A 23,875-nucleotide genomic window follows, 5' to 3' on the forward strand; every position below is an offset into this window, starting at 1 on the left:
TACCCGAGGATCGGGCAAACACACTTTCCCTCTGGGCAAGCTCCATTTACTCACAGAAACAAGCGACAGCTCATCAGTTTCTAACCTTACTAGGCCACATGGCCTCCACAGTTCATGTCACTCCTATGGCATGATTAGCCATGAGAGTAACTCAATGGACTCTAAGATCACAATGGATCCAAGTCATTCAACCACTACATTCTCCAATCCAAATCATCCACCAGCTACGTTCATCTCTACTACGGTGGGCGAACAAGGACAACTTGCGCAAGGGCCTACAAACCAGTCCCACAGATAACTTTAACTACAGATGCATCCACCTTGGGATGGGGAGCTCACATAGACAATCTCCAGACCCAGGGTACTTGGACAAAGCTCGAAGCAACTTTTCAAATAAATTTTCTGGAACTTCGAGCTATACGTTATGCGCTACATGCGTTCAAGGACTGCCTTTCACACAAGACTATTCTAATCCAAACGGACAGCACAGTAGCCATGTGGTACATCAACAAACAGGGAGGTATGGGCTCGTATCTCCTTTGTCAAGAAGCTGCACAGATTTGGGACTGGGCCCTAACACACTCAATGTTTCTCTGGGCCACTTATCTGGCAGGCATTCAAAATGTGCTAGCGGATCGACTCAGTCGTCAATTCCAACCACACGAATGGTCCCTGGATCCCTCAGTAGCAACCAGGATCTTTCAGCGTTGGGGCCAACCAACAATAGACCTCTTTGCGTCACACCTGAATCACAAAGTGGACATATTCTGTTCCCTACACAAACAGAAAAACCAGCCAGAAAGGACGCCTTTGCTCACCCTTGGAACTCAGGCCTACTATACGTGTATCCTCCAATACCGCTCATAATCAAAACTCTAGTGAAGCTACAACGAGACAAGGAGTCCATGATACTCATAGCCCCGTATTGGCCTCGACAAGTATGGTTTCCCACACTTCTAGACCTCTCAGTCAGGGATCCAATTCGTCTGGGAGTAGCTCTCACTCTCATAACTCAGGATCAGGGTCGGTTGCACCATTCTAACCTTCAATCCCTATCCCTGACAGCATGGATGTTGAAAGCTTGATCGTACAACCACTCAATCTTTCAACTAATGTATCTCAAGTGCTTATAGCTTCACGTAAACCTTCCTCACAAAAGAACTATTCCTCCAAATGGAAAAGGTTTACTTTGTGGTGCAGGAAAAGGTTTACTTTGTGGTGCAGGCAAAAGAGTATAGATCCTTTCACCTGCCCCACTACTTCTTTACTAGACTACTTATACCATCTTTCAGAATCTGGTCTCCAGACTTCATCTGTAAGAGTACACTTAAGTGCAATCTCAGCTTACCATAACAAGATGGGAGATGCACCAATATCCATACAACCTCTTGTCAGTAGGTTTATGAGAGGTTTAACTCAACTTAAACCACCAATTCGGCCACTTGCCACAGAATGGGACCTGAATTTGGTCTTAACAAGACTCATGCATTCTCCTTTCGAATCCATGAATTCCTGAGATCTCAAATTTCTCACATGGAAGACTATCTTCCTCATAGCCATTACATCGGCTAGAAGGGTTAGTGAGTTACAAGCACTTGTCACGTACTCACCCTACACAAAGTTCTTACATGACAGAGTGGTTCTCTGTACACGTCCAAAATTCCTTTCCAAAATAGTTACGGAATTCCACTTGAACCAATCCATAGTTTTACCGACATTCTTTCCAAGGCCTCATTCTCACCAAGGAGAACGGGCTTTACATACCTTGGACTGTAAATGTGTGCTAGCATTGTACTTAGACCGCACTGCAGTCCACAGGAAATCCACTCAACTCTTTGTATCTTATGATCCAAACAAACCAGGAAAAGCAGTGGGTAAACATACTCTATCCAACTGGTTAGCAGATTGCATACAGTTTTGCTATGGAAAAGCAGGCCTTCCTCTCCAAGGGCGAGTGAAGGCACATTCAGTATTGGGAAATGTCAACCTCAGTAGTACACTATCGTTCAGTGCCAATCCTTGACATATGTAAAGCAGCAACATGGAGTTCTCATCACACATTTGCAGCTCATTACTATTTGGACAAAGAAGGACTACAAGATTCAGCCTATGGACAATCTGTCTTAAAGAACTTGTTTCCAGTTTAATCCCAGCTCCTTCTACATCCAACCTGCTGTGATCTTCGGCTGCCTCATTTTCACCAACAGTACTTCACTATTGCTTCACTACAAAATGACTCAGCCTGTAGCTTGCTAATCACCCAAATATAAGGACTATCATCCTGCTTGTCCTGGGATAAAGCAAAATTGCTTACCTTGTAATGGGTATTATCCCAGGACAGCAAGATGTAGTCCTCACGAAACCTACCCGCCACCCCGCGGAGTTGGGTCTCATACCTTTTATTATTTTATTTTTGCTAAAGCTTATTGCTACATACGAGACTGAAGAGAGACCCCTGTGGCTGAGAATATCATGGCATGCTGGGCATGCTCAGTGGCCTCACAGGGCCAGTCAAAAGTTTCTAGAAACTTTGACAGAAAGTTTTCCCGCAATAGGGCTCCGTCAGTGATGTCACCCATATGTGAGGACTACATCCTGCTGTCCTGGGATAACACCTATTACAAGGTAAGCAATTTTGCTTTTTCACTCAACGCACAATTAAGCTCTGGAATTTGTTGCAAGAGGATGTGGTTAGTGCAGTTAATGTAGCTGGGTGTGAAAAAGGTTTGGATAAGTTCTTGGAGGAGAGGTCCATTGGCTGCTATTGACCGGGTTGACTTGAGGAATAGCCACTGCTATTGCTGGCAGCGGTAGCATGGGATCTACGTAGTGTTTGGGTACTTGCCAGGTACTTGTAGACTGGATTGGCCACTGTTGGAGACAGGATGCTGGGCTTGATGGGCCCTTGGTCTCACCCAGTATGGCAATTTCTTATGTTCTTATGTAATCTATACATGGAATGACAGTATATAAAATGCCTAAATAAATAAATACTACTATTTAACATTTCTATAGCACTACATGACATACGCAGCTACCTTTAACATAAGGCTACAGCACAGAGCAACAATTACTACCCTTAACATAAGGCTTGGGTGTAACCTGCACAGAATGGCAGTTACTACCATAAAAAGCTTGCAAGGCAGACTGGATGAACAATTTGGTCTTTTTTTGCATGTTATTTCAGGCCTGGCACGACCAGGTGCGCATACCGTACATTTGATGTGGGGCGGCACACCTGGAGAGGCTGCGGGCCGCCGGCGGAGCCTAACTAGCCAGCGGCCAAAGGAGAGAGCGCTAGTGATGGAGGAGAGGCCTGTCTTCCGTGTATGGGCATGCATGCGTGCACTCCCGTGCACAGCTTTTGCTTCCCCCCCCCTCCCCCCCCACCCAAGCAGGAAAATTGGTCGGCTGTACGACTCGAACATAGGAGACCTGTAGGGCCGTGGTGGAGCTCATCCCACCATGGCCTGAAGACAGCAGGACAGGAGGCTCGCGGGACCATGGTGGAGCTCATCCCACCCCGGCCCAATGATAACAGGAGACCATGTGTGTGAGCTTGTATGTATATGTGAATGAGTGAGAGCCTGTGTGTCTGAGAGCCTGTTTGTGCATGTGTGTCTGTATGAGAGCCCGTGTATGTGTGTGTGACTGTGTGAGAACCTGTATGCCTGTGAATGTGTCTGTGTGATAGCTTGTGTGTTTGTGTATGTTTTGTGCCTGTGAGAGCCTATGTGTCACATATAGGCATGCACACACATAGGGGTCAATGCAATACAGTGTGCTCAGCTGAGCACACTGTTTAACCCATGTTTGGACATGCGTCCACAAACCCATATTCTATAAAGGGATTAGTGCGTCCAAAATGCACATCCAACAACACCCCCCCCCACCCCCCACCCTCCATGAAACTAATAGCGCTCATCACATGCAAATGCATTTTGATGAGGCTATTAGCTATTCTCCCAAAATAAAAAATAAAAATAAAAAAGTGTGCCTGACCCACACATTTTTACCCTCAGAAATAAACGCCTCCCAATTTCTGAGCAGCCCAAAAAAGTGTACAGAAAAGTAGAAAATACTGCTTTTCTGTACATCAATAATATCGTGATGATATTAAGTCGGAGGAACTAAAAAAAATTTTTTTTTTAAAGTGTGCCAGTGGTCAGGTTAGGAAAAGGGACACTCGTAAAAATGAGCATCCCTTTTCCTAACCCACTGACAGCCACCTCTCTCACGCATTTGTGCCTAGTGCCTTCTTGCCAGTGTGACCCCTCATTTAAATATTCGATCGTGCACCCAGGAGAGGTGCTGGGCGTGCGTTAGGAAAGCAGGTGCTCAACACTGAGCATCCGTTTTCCACACTGATTTATTGCATTGGCTCCATAATGTATCGGTGAGGGAGAAACAGCCCGTGTATGTTAGAGAGAAGGGAGTGTGTGAGAGAATGAATGTGTTATTGTGCATGTGTGTGAGAAAGAAGATGTTGTTTTGTGGCCCTACCTCCCCAATCCTCGACAGTCTCAGGGTGACTGGAAATTGGATCCCAGGTATGGAGAGCAGATTTTTAAATCCTTACTAGTTTTAATTATTGGGTGTAATTTGAAAATTCTGCTCTTTTGAAATATTTATTTTTTGGGGGGGAGAGAATAGAACTTTTTTTTTTTTTTTTAATTTAAATGTTATTGAACATATTATATGAATGTTAAGTTGTACAAACTTGTGCAAGCATATAACATTGCCATACAATGTTGCATATCAATGTAACCAAGATGGGAAAATGATCAAATAACCCAATAAATCAAATTAAATTAACCACGGTGCTGGATGCAGTGTACTTAAGTCATCGGAGTGTCATTATGTTGACCAGACGAGGGTAGAGGTGGCCTCAGGCTCTTAATCGAAGTCACTGTCGGCAGTAAGCTGCTCCTCCACTGTAGATAAGGGGACCATACATTTTGAAAATGAGGTATTAGGGGACACACACAACCAATCTATGAACGTGAGCAAAGGACTGGACCAAATCAAATTTGAACCAGGCAAATTTCAGCCTGGCTGGATGTGGAAATGTCATGCTGGGTCAGACCAAGATCCATCAAGCCCAGCATCCTGTATCCAGCAGTAGCCAGCCTGGGTCACAAGTACCCAGCCGATCTCAAAAAGTAGATGTTTCTTGTCACGCACTCCAGGATTAAGCATAGCATTCTTTAGTCTACCTGGCCTATAATGTTTTATGGACCTTTTTCTCCAGAACTTGGTCCAGTCCTTTTTTAAATTCCACTATGCTCATCACCTTGACCATGTCCTCTGGCAACAGATCCAACAGCTTTTAAATCTGCTGGTGGCTAGTTTCATGGAGTGTCCCCATGTTTTAGTATTATAGGAAAGGGTAAATAAGGTCCTTTATCTTCCCATTCCACCCCACTCATGGTTTTATAAACTTCTTTCATTTCCCTTCTCAGCCATCTCTTTTCCAAGCTAAAGAGCTTTAACCTGTGCAGCCTCTTATCATAGGGGAGCTGAACCCATCTCTCTTAATCATATTTTTGCCCTTCTCTGCTATGACTTTTTTTTTTTTGAGGTGGGGGTAAACAGCATCCAGCACACAAGGCTTGTGTGCTGGATGCACATGCACCATGGCTCAATACAGAGGCATTCTAATATCATATTTTATTCTCCCTAGATTCACTGACAAATTTCATCAGCAAATTAGGGAAGTCTGGCCAGATTCATTTCATATTTTCCGTAGATTTTGCATTAAATCTGTGTGCTGCAGACTCCCCAGCAAATCTGCTTCAACTCTGGAATTTTGCCAGTTCCAGGAATCTACATCAGACTTTTATTTATTTATTTATTTTTAAAGTTCACCAAACTAATTCAGACCTGCAAACCTTTTGTGGGTTTGGCAAACTGGTTTGCAAAATGTTGTTTACAAGTTTACCCATCTGTGAGCTGGAGCCTCTGCTTCCTCCACATGTGCTTATCATTAAGATGTGTGTAGGTGTGCATTTCTGTAATGAGTTGGCACTTGCGTCTTTCCACCCCCCTAGAAATGTTTGAAATGGCTTTTAAGATAATCTTGGTTTCGTGTTGCTTCTGTATGGAAGAATTCTTTCTCCATGGTTACTGACCTGGAATTTAATACAGATAATGGCATTTATGGAGATTAAGTGATATGCTTCTTAAAGTGACAGGAATCAGACTCTGAGCGGCTCTGGTTTCATTGAACCGCACTGGGTTGTACATGACGTAAAAGAGTTTTGCAGTTTCAAGGTGATCAGAATCGGTTACAAACGGGTATAAAGTATGGAGCTAGAGAAACACTGTAAGGTGTCTGGTAATTGCCATGTCCCATTTAATGCATCAGGTTGGGGAGGTGGTTGCTTGGGGAGCCTTGGCACTTACTGAGAAATGAATTTACAGTATTAGATGCTTTTGATGAATGAGTTGACATTTAAAGGGCTTTTACATTTTGTGTTTTTCTCTGCCTTTTCTCTTTTCTTTTTAGAAAGTTTGCACCAAATGTGGAATTGAAACCTTTGGCAACCAGAAGCGACCCCTGTGGCTCTGCAAAATTTGCAGCGAGCGGAGGGAGGTAAAGTAGTCCTTTGCAGTGGTGCATTGACCTTGTATTGGAGATGGGGAACAAATGCATGGTGTTTTTTTTGTGAAAGTGCAGTGGCGGAGCTCTGCTTGAGCTGGGGCTGCCATCGAGATTCCGGGTGGAGGGGGGAGGCAATGGATAGGGAGTAGCCTACCATAGGTGGCTTGGCAGCGATGAAGAATCCTAGCGGAGGCAAGTGAGGATCCATATGTGCTTTCTGGAGAAGATGTATTCCAGAGCACTAGTAAGGGATGCCGAATTCAGCCTGGTGAGATCGGACTACTGCTGTGTAGTAATGCCATGGGCTCAGAATTTAAATGTAGGAAGCTGAAAGTCCAGTGATTTCTCCTCCTCCTCCTCTGTGATTCGGGCCCCTTGATATTCCTTTAATTGGCAGTAAATAAATCTGTGACTGTGATGGATGCATGCACTTAAGAATAGTGACTGAAAAGTATGTATATAATTAATTCATGTGAAATCCTCGTTAAAACTTAATTGTCAGCCAGAGGGTGGCTTGGTGGCACTGCAGGGGGGAATCCTAGTTAGGTCTCCTGTTGTGTCACATGTGACACAACTGTTCAGTCACTTGGTAGCCTTTTTACAATTTCATCGACCCTATGGAAAGCTCCTCGAAACTTCCCCTGAATTATAGCTGGATGGCAGGTGCCCCACGTGGCTGATCCCAGTCATGCAGCCCTTTGGCTGCTCTTGGATGTTCTGAAGAGGACTCGTAACCAAAGTTAGAGATCAAATATCCACGTGGGCAGAGTCGTACCCTGCTCTTCTCCCAGCCTTGCAGCTCTCCTGACACGCTGCTTAAAATGATTTATTTTTGAAAGCACCAAATGATTTTATTGCTTTATTTATTGTATTATCCTATTAGTTTTCTATACCACTTTGATGTTTTCAAGGAAATGCGATGAATCAAGTCAGTGAGCTAAAGAAGTCACTTCGAGCACCCTTACCCCTCCCCGCCCTCCCATTTGTGACCTGAGTCTGACGAGAGGGCGCATACAGACCTGGCCGCTGAGGAGAGGAAAAGCTGTCACAAGCACAAGTGTGGCCCTAGCCAGGAAAGTCATGGGCAGGAGCATAGCAGTCCCCTCTCCAGCAGGCGTGCGCTGCACGGGAGCCCATATTGCATCCGGTGAAAAGAAATAAAAGCCACGTCCGCTCCCATTTCCTTGGCATTTGTTGGCACTTTGAGTACAGGTACGCTACTGAAGCAGTCTTGCTAGCAAACAAATTCAGACTGCATGAAAAGCACGGAGCGTCTTCTGCAGGCAGAAGCTATGGAGATTTCCTATTCCCGGAATTATTGGCAAATTGTGCTTGATATTGGTTTGGGAGCCGCTGAGGTTTAGCCAGTATCTGTGAAATGTGTTCCCTTCAGGGAGCCCTACAAACAGTTACAGTAATCCACTGTACAATTACTAAGGCTTGCCCAACCATTTGCAGCTGTGAGACAGAGAAAGATGTGGCCGGGGGGAGGAGGGGCGCCACTAAATATCAGGCACTTGTGATAAAGTATGGGGGGAGGTCTGGGGGCAGGGAGTAGGAAGCTCTCGGGGTGGGGGGGTAGAACTGGGGGAAATACGCTTTGGGAAGGGGTCAGGGCATCACCATGTGGCATTAAGTTTTTTTTATCTTCCTTTTTGTATTGTGGGGCTGTCTTAACAGGCGGTGGGAGGGTGAATGGATGGGAGTCTGCATAGATCACCAGAGGGTATTTTGGCTCATTGAAAGGGAGGGGGTGCGTTTTGGGCCCCCCCCCCCCGGCCCTTTAATTTCAGCACGGAAGCACTGAGATGTACATTATCACGCCACTCCCACCAAAAAAAGTAACTATGACTTATGAGTTGTAGCAAAGTTTTTGGCAAATAGAGCAGCTGTGGCAAGCTATGTTATATTATTAGCATAGAATTGCCTATGCATTAGCTGCTTTACATTCATTAGTAAATTTTATGCATGCAAAGCAGCTAATTTCAATAGGAGTGGATTTTTTAACAAAATATTGTGTGATATCGCCAATATATGGGTTTATCGTGCATTATATAGCACTTTGCATGTGATAAATGCTGTTTATCATGTGTTATAGTCTTATCGTGGCTTAGTAAATCTCCCTATGTTAACTGGATAAGTAAAACACCCTCATCCCGCCCCTCACTTAGCTAGTTAATGCCCAGATTTTAAAAGCCATACGCACGTGGCCGGGCCTTGCGCTCACCGGGCGAATTTTGAAAGGGCCACGTGCGTAAAGCCCAGTACACGCACAAGCGCCAGGCCTCCTTGAAGGGAAATTGTAAACCGCTTTGATGTGATGATGTTCAGCTAACACATTTCCCGATAACTGTAAACCGTTATGATGGCGAAACCGAATGACGACATACAAAACACGATAAATAAACAAATAAATAGATTGAATGCTGTCCCAAAGAGTTGCACACCAGCGGCCGGCGCGTGCAACTTACTTCAGGTTGGGCCCTGAAGTAAGTTGTACAACAAAAAAAAAAAAAAGGAAGGAGGAGAGGAGAAGAGGGAGGGAGTATAGGTAGGGGGTTAGGGAACTGGGGAAGGCCAGGATGTGTCGCTGCGCAGAAATTGCGCGGATTATAAAATCTGCCTCTAATTTATTGGCTAAGAGGTGGCCACTGAATACGGCTGAATATTGAAATAGTGTCACTTAGCTGCATAATTAGAAGCCAAGATGTCAAATTTTGATCCTTTATTGGAAACTTGGAATCTTAAAACCGCCCGACTCAGGCCGAGTTTCGCCCTCTGTCTAAGGGCTGCATCAGGGGCTATGACACATAAAAACATACATAAATCAAATAAATAATAAATATAAACACATGGCTTATAACATATAAAATGTGTTTATATTTATTATTTATTTGATTTATGTATGTTTTTGTGTCATAGCCCCTGATGCAGCCCATAGACAGAGGGCGAAACTCGGCCTGAGTCGGGCGGTTTTAAGATTCCAAGTTTCCAATAAAGGATCAAAATTTGACATCTTGGCTTCTAATTCTCATTCTGTTGCCTCCACGGCGTTGTTAGACAGCCTTCCTTGTTGCTTTCTCAACTTAGCTGCATAAGTCTGAACTTACCCGGCTGAGTGGCACTGAATATCGGCCTCTGAGCCTTGGGCTCTAAGGAAAGGATGGAACCATCCAAAACCGGGCCCCCCCCCCCCTGAGAAATCAACCCCATCTTTACTGATACCAACCCCTCTGTTTTAGAGTTATTCGAAGCTATCCTGCTAACCTTCATCGGGGCAGAGACCACCCCCCAAGGCAGACAGGCCAAATTAGATTCTCATTAGTAAAGCAATGGAGGGGAGGGGGGAGCACAGGGAATGTTTCTTCTTTACAGGTGACTGGGTTGCAGGGCATTCTCTGTGTCTAGTCACTGTGTGTTGCTTAATTTAGCTTCTCCCTAGAGGTTACATCTTCAGGTTGGTTAGTTTTGTGCAAATCCTGACAGGAATGAACCTCACTCTTAGGCTATGACAGGTAACATCTCAGTCTCTCTCGTGTACTATCAGTGTTCTTCTCAACGCTTGCATTGTGACAAAGCGAGCCGCCTCCTGGAGCTTGTAGGGTGTATTATGTGCAGGCAACATCAAGGTGTGCTTGGAAGCTGTTTTTTTTTTGTTTGTTTGTTTTTTAATCAAGCCAGTGGCTTTTCTCTGTTTTTTTCTGCCACGTTTTCTTGGTGTCTGATTGCATTTCTTGTAACTTGAAAATCTCCCCCCCCCCCCCCCTGTGTGGCTCAGACCAGAGTTCTGCAAGAAGTAAAAACATTAAAAATTCTCCCCACTGGATCTCAGCCTTGAAATGACAACTTTAAGCCATACAGGACGACCTTACAGTAGCAGACTTTGTAGAGGTAACTCATCCATAAGAGGGGTCCTGCTGTAGTAATTTCCACAGATGTCTGTGTTCCACCTTTTTTTTGTTGTAGAAACAAAAAGTCCCATCAGAAACAACGGGTAATTGAGTTTTGTAATATTAAAGCAAATCTTGGCAGTTGGTGGGTAAGTCAGGTTTAACAGATGGTGGTGCACTGCATAAGAATGGGATGGTAATGTTGTATTGAACTTTGATACCCAGGGAGTTGTTCCATTGTCACAGAGCCGCTGCAATTACTTTCTGGCTGTTTCATGACAATGAATGCCTTCGAGCTTGCAGTACGTTCAGCATTTTGCTTAGATACCAGCGCTGTGTTAAACATCCTGCAGTAGAATTGGAGTCTCTTGCTGATTATTAAACTTCTGTGTTTTTCTTTGAACTGTCACATTGTAATAGATTTACACTATTCATTTTAGCCCATAATTTCCAGCTCTTCCCTCATAACCCTTCCCATGGCCCTGAGTCTGTCCAGCAGTGACTGTGGGGCTCTGTGCACCCTCAGAACTTTGTAACACTTCTCATGCTAACAGAAAAGAGGAAAAATGTTTGCCGTGTGCTAGGAGAGTGGTCCGACTTGACCCACATTTTATTTTCAGCTAATTTTGAGTGGCTCAAAAGATGTAAAAAAATATAAATGTTTTTTTGTTTTTGTTTGTTTGGTTTTTTGCATTTTTGACTCGTTTTCCAAGGTTATCAACTTCTGAAGTGATTTTTACTGACAGCTTAACCTTTCTGGGGACATGTGTTTTCCTGCACAGCTGAATTTACTGGGGATTTTCTCCGAAAGCATTGACGTGTGTAACTAGGCTTTATGAAAAGTTCCCTGAGAGTTGCATACTGGAAAAGGATACGTGGAAGCGATTTCCTGCATGCATTTATGCTTATTTGAGAGAGGCATTCCCAGGAGCAGAGCTGGGTGGGAAAACCATTTGAATGCACAGTTTGGATATTTGAAGGGGTGTGTGTGTGTGTGTGTGTCTGTGTGTGTGTTTAAATGTATGGCAACACGTTTACACCTGTTCCCAAGCAGGCATAAATGTGTGTGCCCAAGCCTGCTTTGTAAACTAGGGCTGAATTCCCTGTGCTGAGGTAGATCCAGGTACCCAGGACCCATCGCTCTCACACTGTTACTGACATAAAATTATTTTTATAGATGTCGGGTTTTGCTTTTTTTTTTTTTTTTTTTTTTAACTGATTTGTAAGTAAATTTACTGACAGTTGGCAACCAGGCCTTTGCAGGCTATTTATTGCTTGTAGAACTGCTGTGGCAACTATTTCGTTGCTTGTCCATGGTTTCAGACAGCAGAAAAGTAGGAAATGAAGTGGGCATAGTTTTCCCACACAGACTTCTCTGGCTTAACTTCCTGAGCTATCAGACTTAATTCCTTGGATGAGCACAGAAGAGTGCGCTTATTAGCGAGGCAGCAAGATAGGTGCTGTGACTCCTTCCAGCATGCCGAAATCCCTCTTCCTGTCCTCACTGGATCATCAGTGAGATCAGGAACCCATCGTGACACCCTTGTATACCAGTTTATCCCACAGAATATGTATTTTCTTTTTACTGATGGTAATGGGTGAATTCATTTATATCCCAATGACAACGTATTCCGGCGGCTGCTTTGCTATATATATTTGTAATTCTGGAGTTGCTTGTTGCTTTTTCAAAACTCTCTGAAAAAGTATTCATACATTGATTCAGTCTGTCTCATTCTCTGGGGATCAGTCGGGGTCCCATTTAGGGAAGATGGTCCAACATGGGCTGGGAATTTCCCATATTGGAAGAGATCTGAATCAGACGAGCCCCGAGTCATTAATTCCTTCCTTGTTTTTAAAGATCATTTTAATCTCCCTTCTGAGCCAGCCACTGCAGCATCCAGTCCTTGGCTGTGGGCCATGGTCAGTAGCTTCCTCTGCAACACAGTCACTTACTTACATCCTGAGTCTGGTCAGGTGTCTCTGTTGTGTGACGCCCGGGATTCCTTCCCTCCCACCCAGGATCTATGTGTGCTGCCTCTGCAGCATATTGATCTGCCTACTCTGTTTTTTCTTATCTGGCACTTAGTCGCCTTGCTTTATCTTAATTGTTAAATATGTAGAAAGCCACATGCTGTATATTGGAGGGAAGGGGAGAAAAGGCAGTGAGCAGGCAGTAGAGAAGGTAATGATGCCATTAACCACTGGGTACTGGTGGCTGTATTTACTAGTTTTCAGTTTAGCCAGTGCTCATGACTTTTATGTTTAAGATGTTTCCACAGTCCAGCCCGCTATTGTATTTATGTAAAAGAATTTGTAGCCCATGAGGTCCAAAAACCATTCATAAAAAAACATAATTGGGGAGGTCATGTGATGTGGTGTGAGAGTGAGGACATGATTGCTCTATGCTCCGGGACACCACTCCCAATAAGATAAACATTTTGGTGTTCAGCTGAATGATTTTGGCATAAGATCACTTACTCAGAGGTGGGAAGATCAGTTTATGGGTAAGCTACACAGAGATATGACATCTAAAATTCAGCACAAAGAGAAGCCAAAAGCTGGGGCAGTTAAAATGTTCAGAAGCAGTAAGCTCACCCTCTGCCTCTGAAGCTTCCGAGCAGGGAGTGCATGAAATGGTGGCAGTGGTGACAGCATTAGAGGACAAATTTGAGAAGGTATATGTTAAATTCGTCGATATCTTGGCTATGTTCGCTGACTCCACGAAACATCCAGGATTCCCTGAATCCAATCTCCGACAACGAGAGAGCACAGCTCTTGGAATCTTGGCTCCCTCACGTTCTGACTTTAAGCGACCGCCATGACACACTTAAAATTGAACGCATGCACCGACTAGGGAACGCCACCACCACTAGAAATAAACCGCACTCAGTGATTGCCAAGATCCTCTGTTCAGCTCATAAAATGGAGATATTGCAGGCCTATTGGAAAAACAGGCTCCTCTCTTTTGAAGGCACATAGATTTTGATCTTCTCCGATTACTGTGGTAGTTTCTACTAAACATAAGGCTTTCTCTCCAGTATACACTAAATTGTTATCTAGGTGGGGCAGGGGGTGTGCCATTGGCTGCTGACCTGGGGAAGTGTGTGCTGGCAGCCAGCCGGCACAAGGAGACTATTTCTGCTCGCGGGGACCGCTGGGAACCTTTTGGATGATACTGAAGGGATCCACACTTTTCAGTAGTTGTGAGATAAATTTAATTTAGAACATCTTTTTTTCACATACCAACAAGTCAGACACTATGGGGTAGATTTTAAAAGGTTGTGCGTGCGCACATGGATGCATGTTATAAAATCGGGGGTTGGCGTGCGCAAGGGGGTGCATAATTGTGCAACTTGTGCGCACTGATGCCCGCAGCCTTCCCCCATTCCCTCCCAGGCCGCTCTGATTTCGGAGCAGACTCGGCGGGAACTTCCCAACCCCCTAACTTAACCTCCCTTCCCCTAACCCTCCTGGCCCCTAGCCCTATCCTAAACCCCCCCCGACCAGGTGCAAGTTGCGCATGCCAGCAGCCTGCCGGCACGCAATCCTCCGACACAGCGGCAAACGGCTGCTGTGCCGGAGGCCTCTGGCCCCACCCCACCTCGCCCCCTCCCCGCCCCTTTTTCGAAGCCCCGGGACATACGCGCGTTGCCAGGCCTTTCTAAAATAGGCCCGGCGCATGTAAATCCAATGGGCCGGATTTTAAGATTTAGGCGCGGGCGTAGATTTTATAACATGCGCGCGCAAGGGGGTGCATACTCGTGCACCTTGCACGTGCCGAGCTACGCAGCCTTCCTCCATTCCCTCCAAGGCCGCTTCGAAATCGGAGCGGCCTCGGAGGGAACTTTCCTTCCGCCCCCCCCAGCCCTACCTAAACCTCCCCCCTTACCTTTAACTTAGAAGTTGTGCCTGCCTCTGGGCAGGCGTAGATTGCGGGTGCCAGCCCATGGCCGGCCTGGAGGCTCTGGCCCCGGGACATACGCGTGTCCCGGGGCTTGCGCACGTCGCCGGGCCTATGCAGAATAGGTTTGGCGCGTGCAGGAGGGGTTTTAAAGGGTTAAGCGTGTATCCCTTTTAAAATCCGCCCCAATAGATTTACGCGTGTAGGCTTTTTAAAATCTAACCCTTAGTGCGCTCTTTAGATTTACAAGAGCCCAAACATGAAAATAGGCAACTTATTTTAGATCTTTTGATCTGGAAGACCCTTCCTGACATACTATTTCAGGATTTTACAAATTTTTGAAGTCCACCCGCAAACAACCTGAATATGTTTCTCAGCAATTTTATTGGCAAGCTAAATTGACCATTGACTTAAATCCGAACTGTTATGCCAAATGTTTCAAGTGAATTAAACAACTTGTCAGCAATATGGACCTGAGAGAAATCCAGTATAAATTTTGACTTTGTTTTTATATCCCACAAATGCAAGCTGATACCTTCACTTGACTACGTCAAATCAGTGCAGGAAATGTGATGGTGCAGTAGGTACCCTTGGCCACCAGTTTTGTCATGTCTTAAAAAGTCAGCTTTTCTGGAGAGGAGTTCTAAGGTTTATTTTCACAGTCACCGGAGTTAAGGTGCCCCTGGACGGAAAAATGGTTCTTTTTGATGACTTACGAGACATACCTTTTCATAATAGATATTTGCATATGGTGCCTGAAAAAAATGTTCTTATTAGCCACAAAAGGTCATTTTATTTATTTGTTTGGTTTTATTTGGTTTTATATACCGGTTTTCGATTTGCATATCACATCAGTTTACAAATAATTTGAAGGTGCGGGAAGAATGTCCTTTCCTTTTGACAGGTACAGAGGTGGCTTGTACCTGATCCTCCTGGGATGACTCAGCTGAATAATGCTAAATTTCATTTATGTGCTATGGAAATGTGCATTATCATATGATATGTACAAGACAAAATCTACTTTTCTACAAGCTTGGGACATGTATTTGCAATCACTGTCTCACAGAGCACGTAGCATGATTTTGAATGACTTGTCAAATGATTAACCAAATGATACTTGTTTTTGCGTACTACCTTCTTTATATTAGTGCTTGGAAGATGTACTCAGCTCTGGGAGGGTAGAGGAAGGATATGATGGATGGGGTTTGGGTATATTTCTTTGTTCAACTGTACTGTATCATTTTGTATTTTCTTGGTGATGGATATAAGAGCTCCCCGTTGCTGAGATTTTGTATGCATATTAAAACGAAAGAAGATTTAAACATAACATGCTTTAACGACTGAGGGGAGCAATTACATTGAATTAAGCTGCAAAATTAAATTATGAAAAAAAGAGAGCCAGCTATGAAGTCTTTGCATGACTGCTACCCCCAACTCCTCTAGCAATCTAGAAACTGCTGTATTTATTCTTCCACTGTGTCTGGCCTGTAGCTGAGGCAGTGAAATGCAGCACCAAAGAAAAATCTTTGTAGCTGAAGGTTAAATTGCCTGTTCAGCCCAATATATCTATGCCGATGTGCTTAATGTAAGAGGTTACCTTCTGTTCTCTCTTCCAGGTTCCTGTTCCTGTTCTTACCACCTACTGATTCTTTTTTATAAGCCCAGATTTCTCAAGAATGTTTACAAAAATCACGCTGAGTGGTGTCTAGCTTTTTTTTTCTGTTGCGGCGTTGTGATCTCTCTCTGTGGTTGGTAATGTAAAGCGAGCAACTTAACAGGACCCAGACATTTTCATTTACCGTTCATTAAGCAGCATTGCTTGTTCATCTTCAGTCCACATTTAACGGGCCCCAAGGCCAGTCCTGCCATGGTGGGTGGGAGAATTCCCTAGACATTCTCTTCTGATTCTGTATCCATCAGTCTCCTTTTAGAGTTATTACCAAGAGTTACTGTCCACGTTTACAAATGCTGATGAATATCTGAGGAGGGCACAGCTAACAGTCTGGCCGATACAGTAAATCCTGCGGGAGAGCCGGCACTCCGAGGTGAGCGCCCACTCTCCTGGGCACGCGATCAAGTATTTAAATGAGGGCCCGCGGTAAAAAGAGGCGCTAGGGACACTAGCGCTTCCCTAGCGCCTTCTTTTTGGACAGGAGCGGCGGCTGTCAGTAGGTTTGACAGCCGATGCGCAATTTTTCTGGCGTCGGTTCTTGAGCCTGCTGACAGCCACGGGTTCGGAAAATGGACACCGGCATAAATGAGCGTCCGTCTTCCGACCCGCGAGCACATTTCACTTTTTTTTTTTTTTTTTTAATTTTTGGGGCCTCCGACTTAATATCGCTATGATATGATATTAAGTCGGAGGGTGTACAGAAAAGCAGTTTTTTTTCTGCTTTTCTGTACACTTTCCTGGTGCCGGCAGAAATTAAAATGTGCGGCTTGGCTGCACATTTTACTTTCTGTATCGTGTGAGAATAACTAATAGGGCCATCAACATGCATTTGCATGTTGCGGGCGCTATCAGTTTCGGGGGGGGGGGGGGGGGGGGGGGTTGGCTGTATAAGAGGTAAAAATAGCGTGGCGAAAACGCGCAGCCAAACGTGGGCTAACAGTGCGCTCCACCGGAGCACACTGTACTGTATCGGCCTGTGTGAAAAGGAAAGCCAACCGCATCTCAAACCAGAAAAGATGGGAAATAAATTTGAGTCCCCGCATGAATTGGTGAATGGATGTTCAGCTGCAGTCTTCCGAAGTTGTAAGTTTAGCATACTGCTGGTTGCCTTGAGATCCATATCCCAAAGGTTTGCCAGGTTAATTTTGAGAGTTATCCAGATATACCTTGCTGCTTCAAATTCCGCCCCTCCCCTGCTGACTGGCTAGATTTGGTCTGGGCAAATCGTTGCCCACAGAAAATTTATCCAGATAAAAAAAAAAAAAGGCAGCGTTGGGGACATTCTCAGGGTTGCAGTCCAACGTTACCCAGATTACTCTGGTAGGCCAATTAACGGGCCTAAAGTTAGCCAGCTAGCTTTTAGCGAGAGAAGTACCACAGAATATCTGGATACAGATAACTGAGTAAATGTAGCCAGTATCTTAACTGCTTAGTGGGTTTTTGACTGTGCAGCTCTCTGCTGGTAAACTCTGCTGCTTTTTAACTAGTCAAGATAAAACATGTTGGTAGGCCCTTGGTTTTCTGGATCCTTTAATCATGTCCTCTTCCTCATTCTCCCACTTTCAGGTATGTGATGACACAACTGTGTTGTAGAGGGGTGTTGGCTTCTCTGCTGTAGAGCTTACCACCTGCCAGGCTTGCCTGTGCTTTGAGACCTGAGACAGAGAGGTGCAGTGTGCCCTCTCTCTTCTTAACCTACTGAGTGGCGTGAACACTGGTGGGAAAAGAACGATAATTAATGCATCATATTCAGCTTTGTCAGCTTCTGGTTCCAGTGTAAAAGTATCATCCTTCTTTCAAATGGTTGGATAAAAATTGATAGCTGAAATCTTGGACTTCTTATTGTTGTCCTCTGGATTCCATTGTCATATCCATTATATATTTATAGATATATATATAAAAATATGAAAAGAAGTTTGCAGGGGTAATTGATCCTTTCCTACAGCTCTTCTGGTTCAGGCTAGTAATGTGCCACCACTGATGACAAAATAAATGAGGGCAGGAAAAGATCAATGGGGCCCACCAGCCTGCTTAGTTGAGATTCTTCCCCTGGTTGTCACCCACTCTGGTGCCTTTGGCAACTTTTTAAAAATAATTTACATTCAGAAATGATGTCACTGCATGGATTTTTAAATTAAATTTAAAAACGCTCCACACCAAAGACACATACACATGAAATCTATACAATGTATTCATTAGTTCACAGAATTTAGGGCATTCGACTCTTGACAACTACCCAGAATTCTTCCTGATTTGGTACTGTCCCAGACAAGATAGGCCATCATGATCTTTCTGCAATCTTGTTTGTGTAACTCAGCCTGACTAATCCTATGCTGAAATTCAACAAAGCATTTATTGAGCAGCATTCACAACGGTATAATCTGTAATGTTAATTTGATTTCTTGTTCCTCCTACCCACCACCCCAAAAAAGAGCAGGTTAAGCTTGCTCCTCGTAATGTGCACTTTCAGCTCTAGTCACATAACAATTGTATTTTATTTATCTTATTTTCTACCTTGCATCTTTTCTACATTTTAACCTGGGTTGATGTTAAACATTCCCTATCCACAGGCTAAGCCACCATTTCAAATCTTTTTATCTTGCCAAGAATAAAGGGGAAAAGCAGTGAATGTTTAGACTGATTGGCTCAGTTTTTGATCCATGACTCTGTTGTGAAAATGCTGATGAGCTTCTTTGGAGGACCATTCTTGCTTTAGGCTAAAGAACCAGCCCTTGCCTCCACCCAGCGACTGCAAATCTGTATTCTGAATGTTCATTTTCCAGAGAGAATACTGTGAAATTAGTCTTGGAAAACAGAAGTGTGATTCTTCTAATCAATATTCCAATTCTCAAAGGGTTATTTCTTCCAGCTGTGAGACAAATCATGGCACTCCCCTTCACTTTACAACTTCAAGTTGAGTTTGTAATTTCATTTTTTTTTTTCATGAGAGCTGTGAAATGAGCATATACAAAAAGTCACAGCAGAAGTTTGAATTGATGTGCCTAAAGAAGAATTTATTTCACCCTCAGTAATTCCACTGTGGGGTAAGTGGAAGTGTGCAACAGGGTAGGAAAGTGGGGGTTTTGGAGGGTTTTTTTGGCTCTCTATTAAATCAAGGATATTTGAAGATTTCTTGCTTCAGTACTCTGGGACCTTTGTTAGGAGCTGTTATAGGATGTTCTTTTCTTTGACTCACTCTTCACAGTGATTCTTAGAAGAAGCAGAGAACATGCTGCGCCATGACTGTAATGAGTAACTTGAAATCCATATTCACAAGAAAAAGTCCTTTCTCACTGCCAATACTTGGATCCATAGTAAATAGCAATAAATTAGGTTATATAACATTTTTCAATTCAAACTGGATACAAGCAAAATGGCCAGTTTCCCAGATCACCCTTAGAGTCCTTATTAAAGACCGGCATCACATTGGCCACCTTCTAATCTTCATGTATGATTTTAATGATAGGTTACAAATTACTATTAATAGATATGCAATTTAATTTTTTAGTTCTTTCAGAACTCTGTATGTAAACCATCTGGTCCATGCAATTTGCTACTCTTTTTAGTTTATCAATTTGCTACCTTATATTATCCATGTTCACTGTGATTTGTTTCAGTTCTTCCGAATCACCATTAAATATCGCTTATGACACAGATATTTCCCCAATATCCTCTTCAGTAAACACTGAAGCAAAGAATTCATTTAGTGTTTCTGTTATGGCCTTTTCTTACCTAAATGCTTCTCTAACGTGTCTATCTTTTTTTTAATTATTTATTTATAGAATTTTAAAATTCTGTACAAGCAAACCTGTACAGAAATAGCATGTAGATATCCACAAACAATAGGAAACATTATTAATAATCATATTAAGATCTTTCATACTCTGGCAGTCCGCAAATGAGGGGGATTCCAAATCAGAAATAATAAGAAGTAATAGTTATATAAACTAAATCAGGTATGCTGAACGAATAGGAAGGAAACCTCAAATATTCATAGCACCGGTATCTTAGGAAAATTTCTAGCTTATAGCAGAGGGGGTAGCTCTATGCAGGAGTCTATCATTAAGAAAAGCAGTCAGTTGGGAGGGTTCAAAAAATACATATCTAACTCCCTTAAATTTTGCACAACATTTGCAAGAAAAATAAAGCCAAAACAAAGCCCCCAGACTAGTAATAGCTAAACGCATCACAAAAAACGCTTTCTCTTAGATTGGGTTGCTTTAGCACCATCAGGGAATATACAAATTCTGAATCCTAAAAAAGGGACATCTCTATTACGAAAAAACAGCTTCAGAATAAAGTCCCAGTCAGTCAAAGGCAATTTTAACAGAGTAGAAGGCTCAATTCCTTCATCTGAAGATTTTTTAAGTAATGAATATAAATTTGATAATTTTGTTGAAGGTAGGCAAATAGTAAGCCTACTGGAGGAAGCAAATTTTCTGATACTTTCAAATTTTCCATAAAATATTTATGCAACATCTCCACAGGGGATACCAATTTTTTCTTGGGGAAATTTATTATCCTAATATTTTGCCGACGAATAATATTCTCAAGGTTTTCCACCTTGTTTTGTAAATAGAGGTGACCAGAGGAAACAACTTCAACCAAGTTTTAAAAAGCTGTCTCTTTACAAGTCTATTTTAAAAAAGGTGCGCGTGGGGAAAACAGGGGTTACGCGTGCGGCTGGGCCTTGCGCATGCTGCACGCATTTTAGAAGGGGCCCAGCCGCACGCGTAACCCCTGTTACGCGCACAGGAGCCAGGCCTCTTCCAAAGGGCAGGGAGGGACAGGGCGGGCCGGGACAGCGGCATTGATTGCTGTCCCAGAGCCTCGTGCGCTGGCTGGCTGCCAGCATGCACAACTTATTTCAGGTTGGGCCCTGAAGTAAGTTGTGAAAAAAAACCCCAAAAAACGAAAAAAGATAGGAATTAGGGATTGGGGAAGGGAGGTTAGCGTAGGGGGTAGGAAAGTTCCCTCCCTGTCCGCTCCTTAAATGGAGCGGACTGGGAAGGAACTGGGGAAGGCCACGATGCGTCGCCGCATGAATTTTGCATAATTCTACCTCCCCTTGTGCGCGGCACATTGATTTTATAACATGCGCGTGCCAGGAAGCGCACCCATATATTAAAATCTACCCCTTAGTTTCTAACAGTGGCACCCTCTATGCAATACTTCTAAATGAGATTGTTAGGCCTGGACTGTAGTAGACAAGTCCCAATACTGTGCTACAAATTGTGCCACTTGGAAAGAAAGTTTCATTATGGCTTCCCATATTAATTCAAGAGTAATATTAAGGAGGTTTGTAGTAAGTTGATATTGATAAGACAGGCTAAGAGAGAATTTGAAAAGAAGTTGGCTGTAGAGGCAAAAACTTTTTAAAATATATCCGAAGCAGAAAGCCTGTGAGGGAGTCAGTTGGACCACTAGATGATCGAGGGGTTAAAGGGGCACTTAGAGAAGATAAGGCCATCACAGAAAGATTAAATGATTTCTTTGCTTCGGTGTTTACTGAAGAGGATGTTGGGGAGGTACCCGTAATGGAGAAGGTTTTCATGGGTAATGATTCAGATGGACTGAACCAAATCATGGTGAATCTAGAATATGTGGTAGACCTGATTGACAAACTGAAGAGTAGTAAATCACCTGGACCGGATGGTATACACCCCAGAGTTCTGAAGGAACTAAAAAATGAAATTTCATACCTATTAGTAAAAATTTGTAACCTATCATTAAAATCATCCTTTGTACCTGAAGACTGGAGGATAGCAAATGTAACCCCAATATTCAAAAAGGGCTCCAGGGACGATCCAGGAAACTACAGACCGGTTAGCCTGACTTCAGTGCCAGGAAAAATAGTGGAAAGTGTTCTAAACATCAAAATCACAGAACATATAGAAAGACATGGCTTAATGGAACAAAGTCAGCATGGCTTTACCCAAGGCAAGTCTTGCCTCACAAATCTGCTTCACCTTTTTGAAGGAGTTAATAAACATGTGGATAAAAGTGAACCGGTAGATGTAGTATACTTGGATTTTCAGAAGGCGTTTGACAAAGTTCCTCATGAGAGGCTTCTAGGAAAAGTAAAAAGTAATGGGATAGGTGGCGATGTCCTTTCGTGGATGGCAAACTGGCTAAAAGACAGGAAACAGAGAGTAGGATTAAATGAACAATTTTCTCAGTGGAAGGGAGTGGACAGTGGAGTGCCTCAGGGATCTGTATTGGGACCCTTACTTTTCAATATATTTATAAATGATCTGGAAAGAAATACGACGAGTGAGATAATCAAATTTGCAGATGACACAAAATTGTTCAGAGTAGTTAAATCACACGCAGATTGTGATAAATTGCAGGAAGACCTCGTGAGACTGGAAAATTGGGCATCCAAATGGCAGATGAAATTTAATGTGGACAAGTGCAAGGTGATGCATATAGGGAAAAATAACCCATGCTATAATTACACAATGTTGGGTTCCATATTAGGTGCTACAACCCAAAAAAAGAGATCTAGGCGTCATAGTGGATAACACATTGAAATCATCGGCTCAGTGTGCTGCGCCAGTCAAAAAAGCAAACAGAATGTTGGGAATTATTAGAAAGGGAATGGTGAATAAAACGGAAAATATCATAATGCCTCTGTATCGCTCCATGGTGAGACCGCACCTTGAATACTGTGTACAATTCTGGTCGCCGCATGTCAAAAAAGATATAATTGCGATGGAGAAGGTACAGAGAAAATAAGGGGAATGGAGCAGCTCCCCTATGAGGAAAGACTAAAGAGTTTAGGACTTTTCAACTTGGAGAAGAGACGGCTAAGGGGGGATATGCTAGAGATGTTTAAAATCATGAGGGGTCTAGAAAGGGTAGATGTGAATCGGTTATTTACTCTTTCGGATAATAGAAAGACTAGGGGGCACTCCATGAAGTTAGCATGGGGCACATTTAAAACTAATCAGAGAAAGTTCTTTTTTACTCAACGCACAATTAAACTCTGGAATTTGTTGCCAGAGGATGTGGTTGGTGCAGTTAGTGTAGCTATGTTTAAAAAAAGGATTGGACAAGTTCTTGGAGGAGAAGTCCATTACCTGCTATTAAGGTCACTTAGAGAATAGCCACTGCCATTAGCAATGGTAACATGGAATAGACTTAGTTTTTGGGTACTTGCCAGGTTCTTATGGCCTGGATTGGCCACTGTTGGAAACAGGATGCTGGGCTTGATGGATCCTTGGTCTGACCCAGTATGGCATTTTCTTATGTTCTTAAGTAAAGGCAATACCTCTGACTTAGTAACTCCCTCCATAGCAAACAGTGAAGGAAAAAGACTAGCCAGAGAGCCTGCAGCCTCTGCACCCTACGATTCTGCTCCTCAATTCGGGTGTCTCCCAACACCGTTCCAGGTGGCATTACAATGTCGTCAGACTGCGATGGAATGCTCCTGTTCCCATCGACACTGGCTGCAGAGACCCAAGGTTGAGGAGGCCCACCGTGCTGCCCTGGAGTGAGAGAAATCTACAAGTCTAGGACTGCAGCCGACAATCCTTTGCCCAGCAAACTGTCCAGTGACTGCTCTGCAGAGCCAAACTGAGGGTCACAGCTCCGGAGAAGATGTTTATTCATTTGGCCTATCGACGTAGAGGTTGCCGACATCTCCGGAAATACTCATGCCTTACCCTTTCTCTTGCCCATAAAAGTTTGAGGGGAAAAAGGTAAGAAGCAAAATTTATGTTTTATAAGGCAAAAGGGAATCCATGGAACTGCCTGCATTAACGTGTGGCTATCTTGGAATCCACAGTCCTCTTATCTAAGGTCCA

General features: G+C 43.5%; 1 protein-coding gene across 30 annotated transcripts in view; it reads left to right on the forward strand.

Moving 5' to 3' along the window:
• The window catches only part of RPH3AL (rabphilin 3A like (without C2 domains)), a 262,037-nt gene that overhangs the window by 135,791 nt on the left and 102,371 nt on the right, over positions 1 to 23,875 (forward strand). For 29 of the 30 annotated variants that reach the window (XM_029611428.1, XM_029611443.1, XM_029611421.1 and 26 more), the window contains one exon: positions 6,509 to 6,595. The exons of the other annotated variant lie outside the window; for it this stretch is intronic. In XM_029611428.1, coding sequence (XP_029467288.1) covers positions 6,509 to 6,595 — 87 coding nt within the window. The remainder of the gene's footprint in view (positions 1 to 6,508; positions 6,596 to 23,875) is intronic. 30 annotated transcript variants of the gene reach the window in all.

This window comes from Rhinatrema bivittatum, chromosome 8 (assembly GCF_901001135.1).
Source record: "Rhinatrema bivittatum chromosome 8, aRhiBiv1.1, whole genome shotgun sequence".
Lineage (NCBI taxonomy): Eukaryota > Metazoa > Chordata > Amphibia > Gymnophiona > Rhinatrematidae > Rhinatrema > Rhinatrema bivittatum.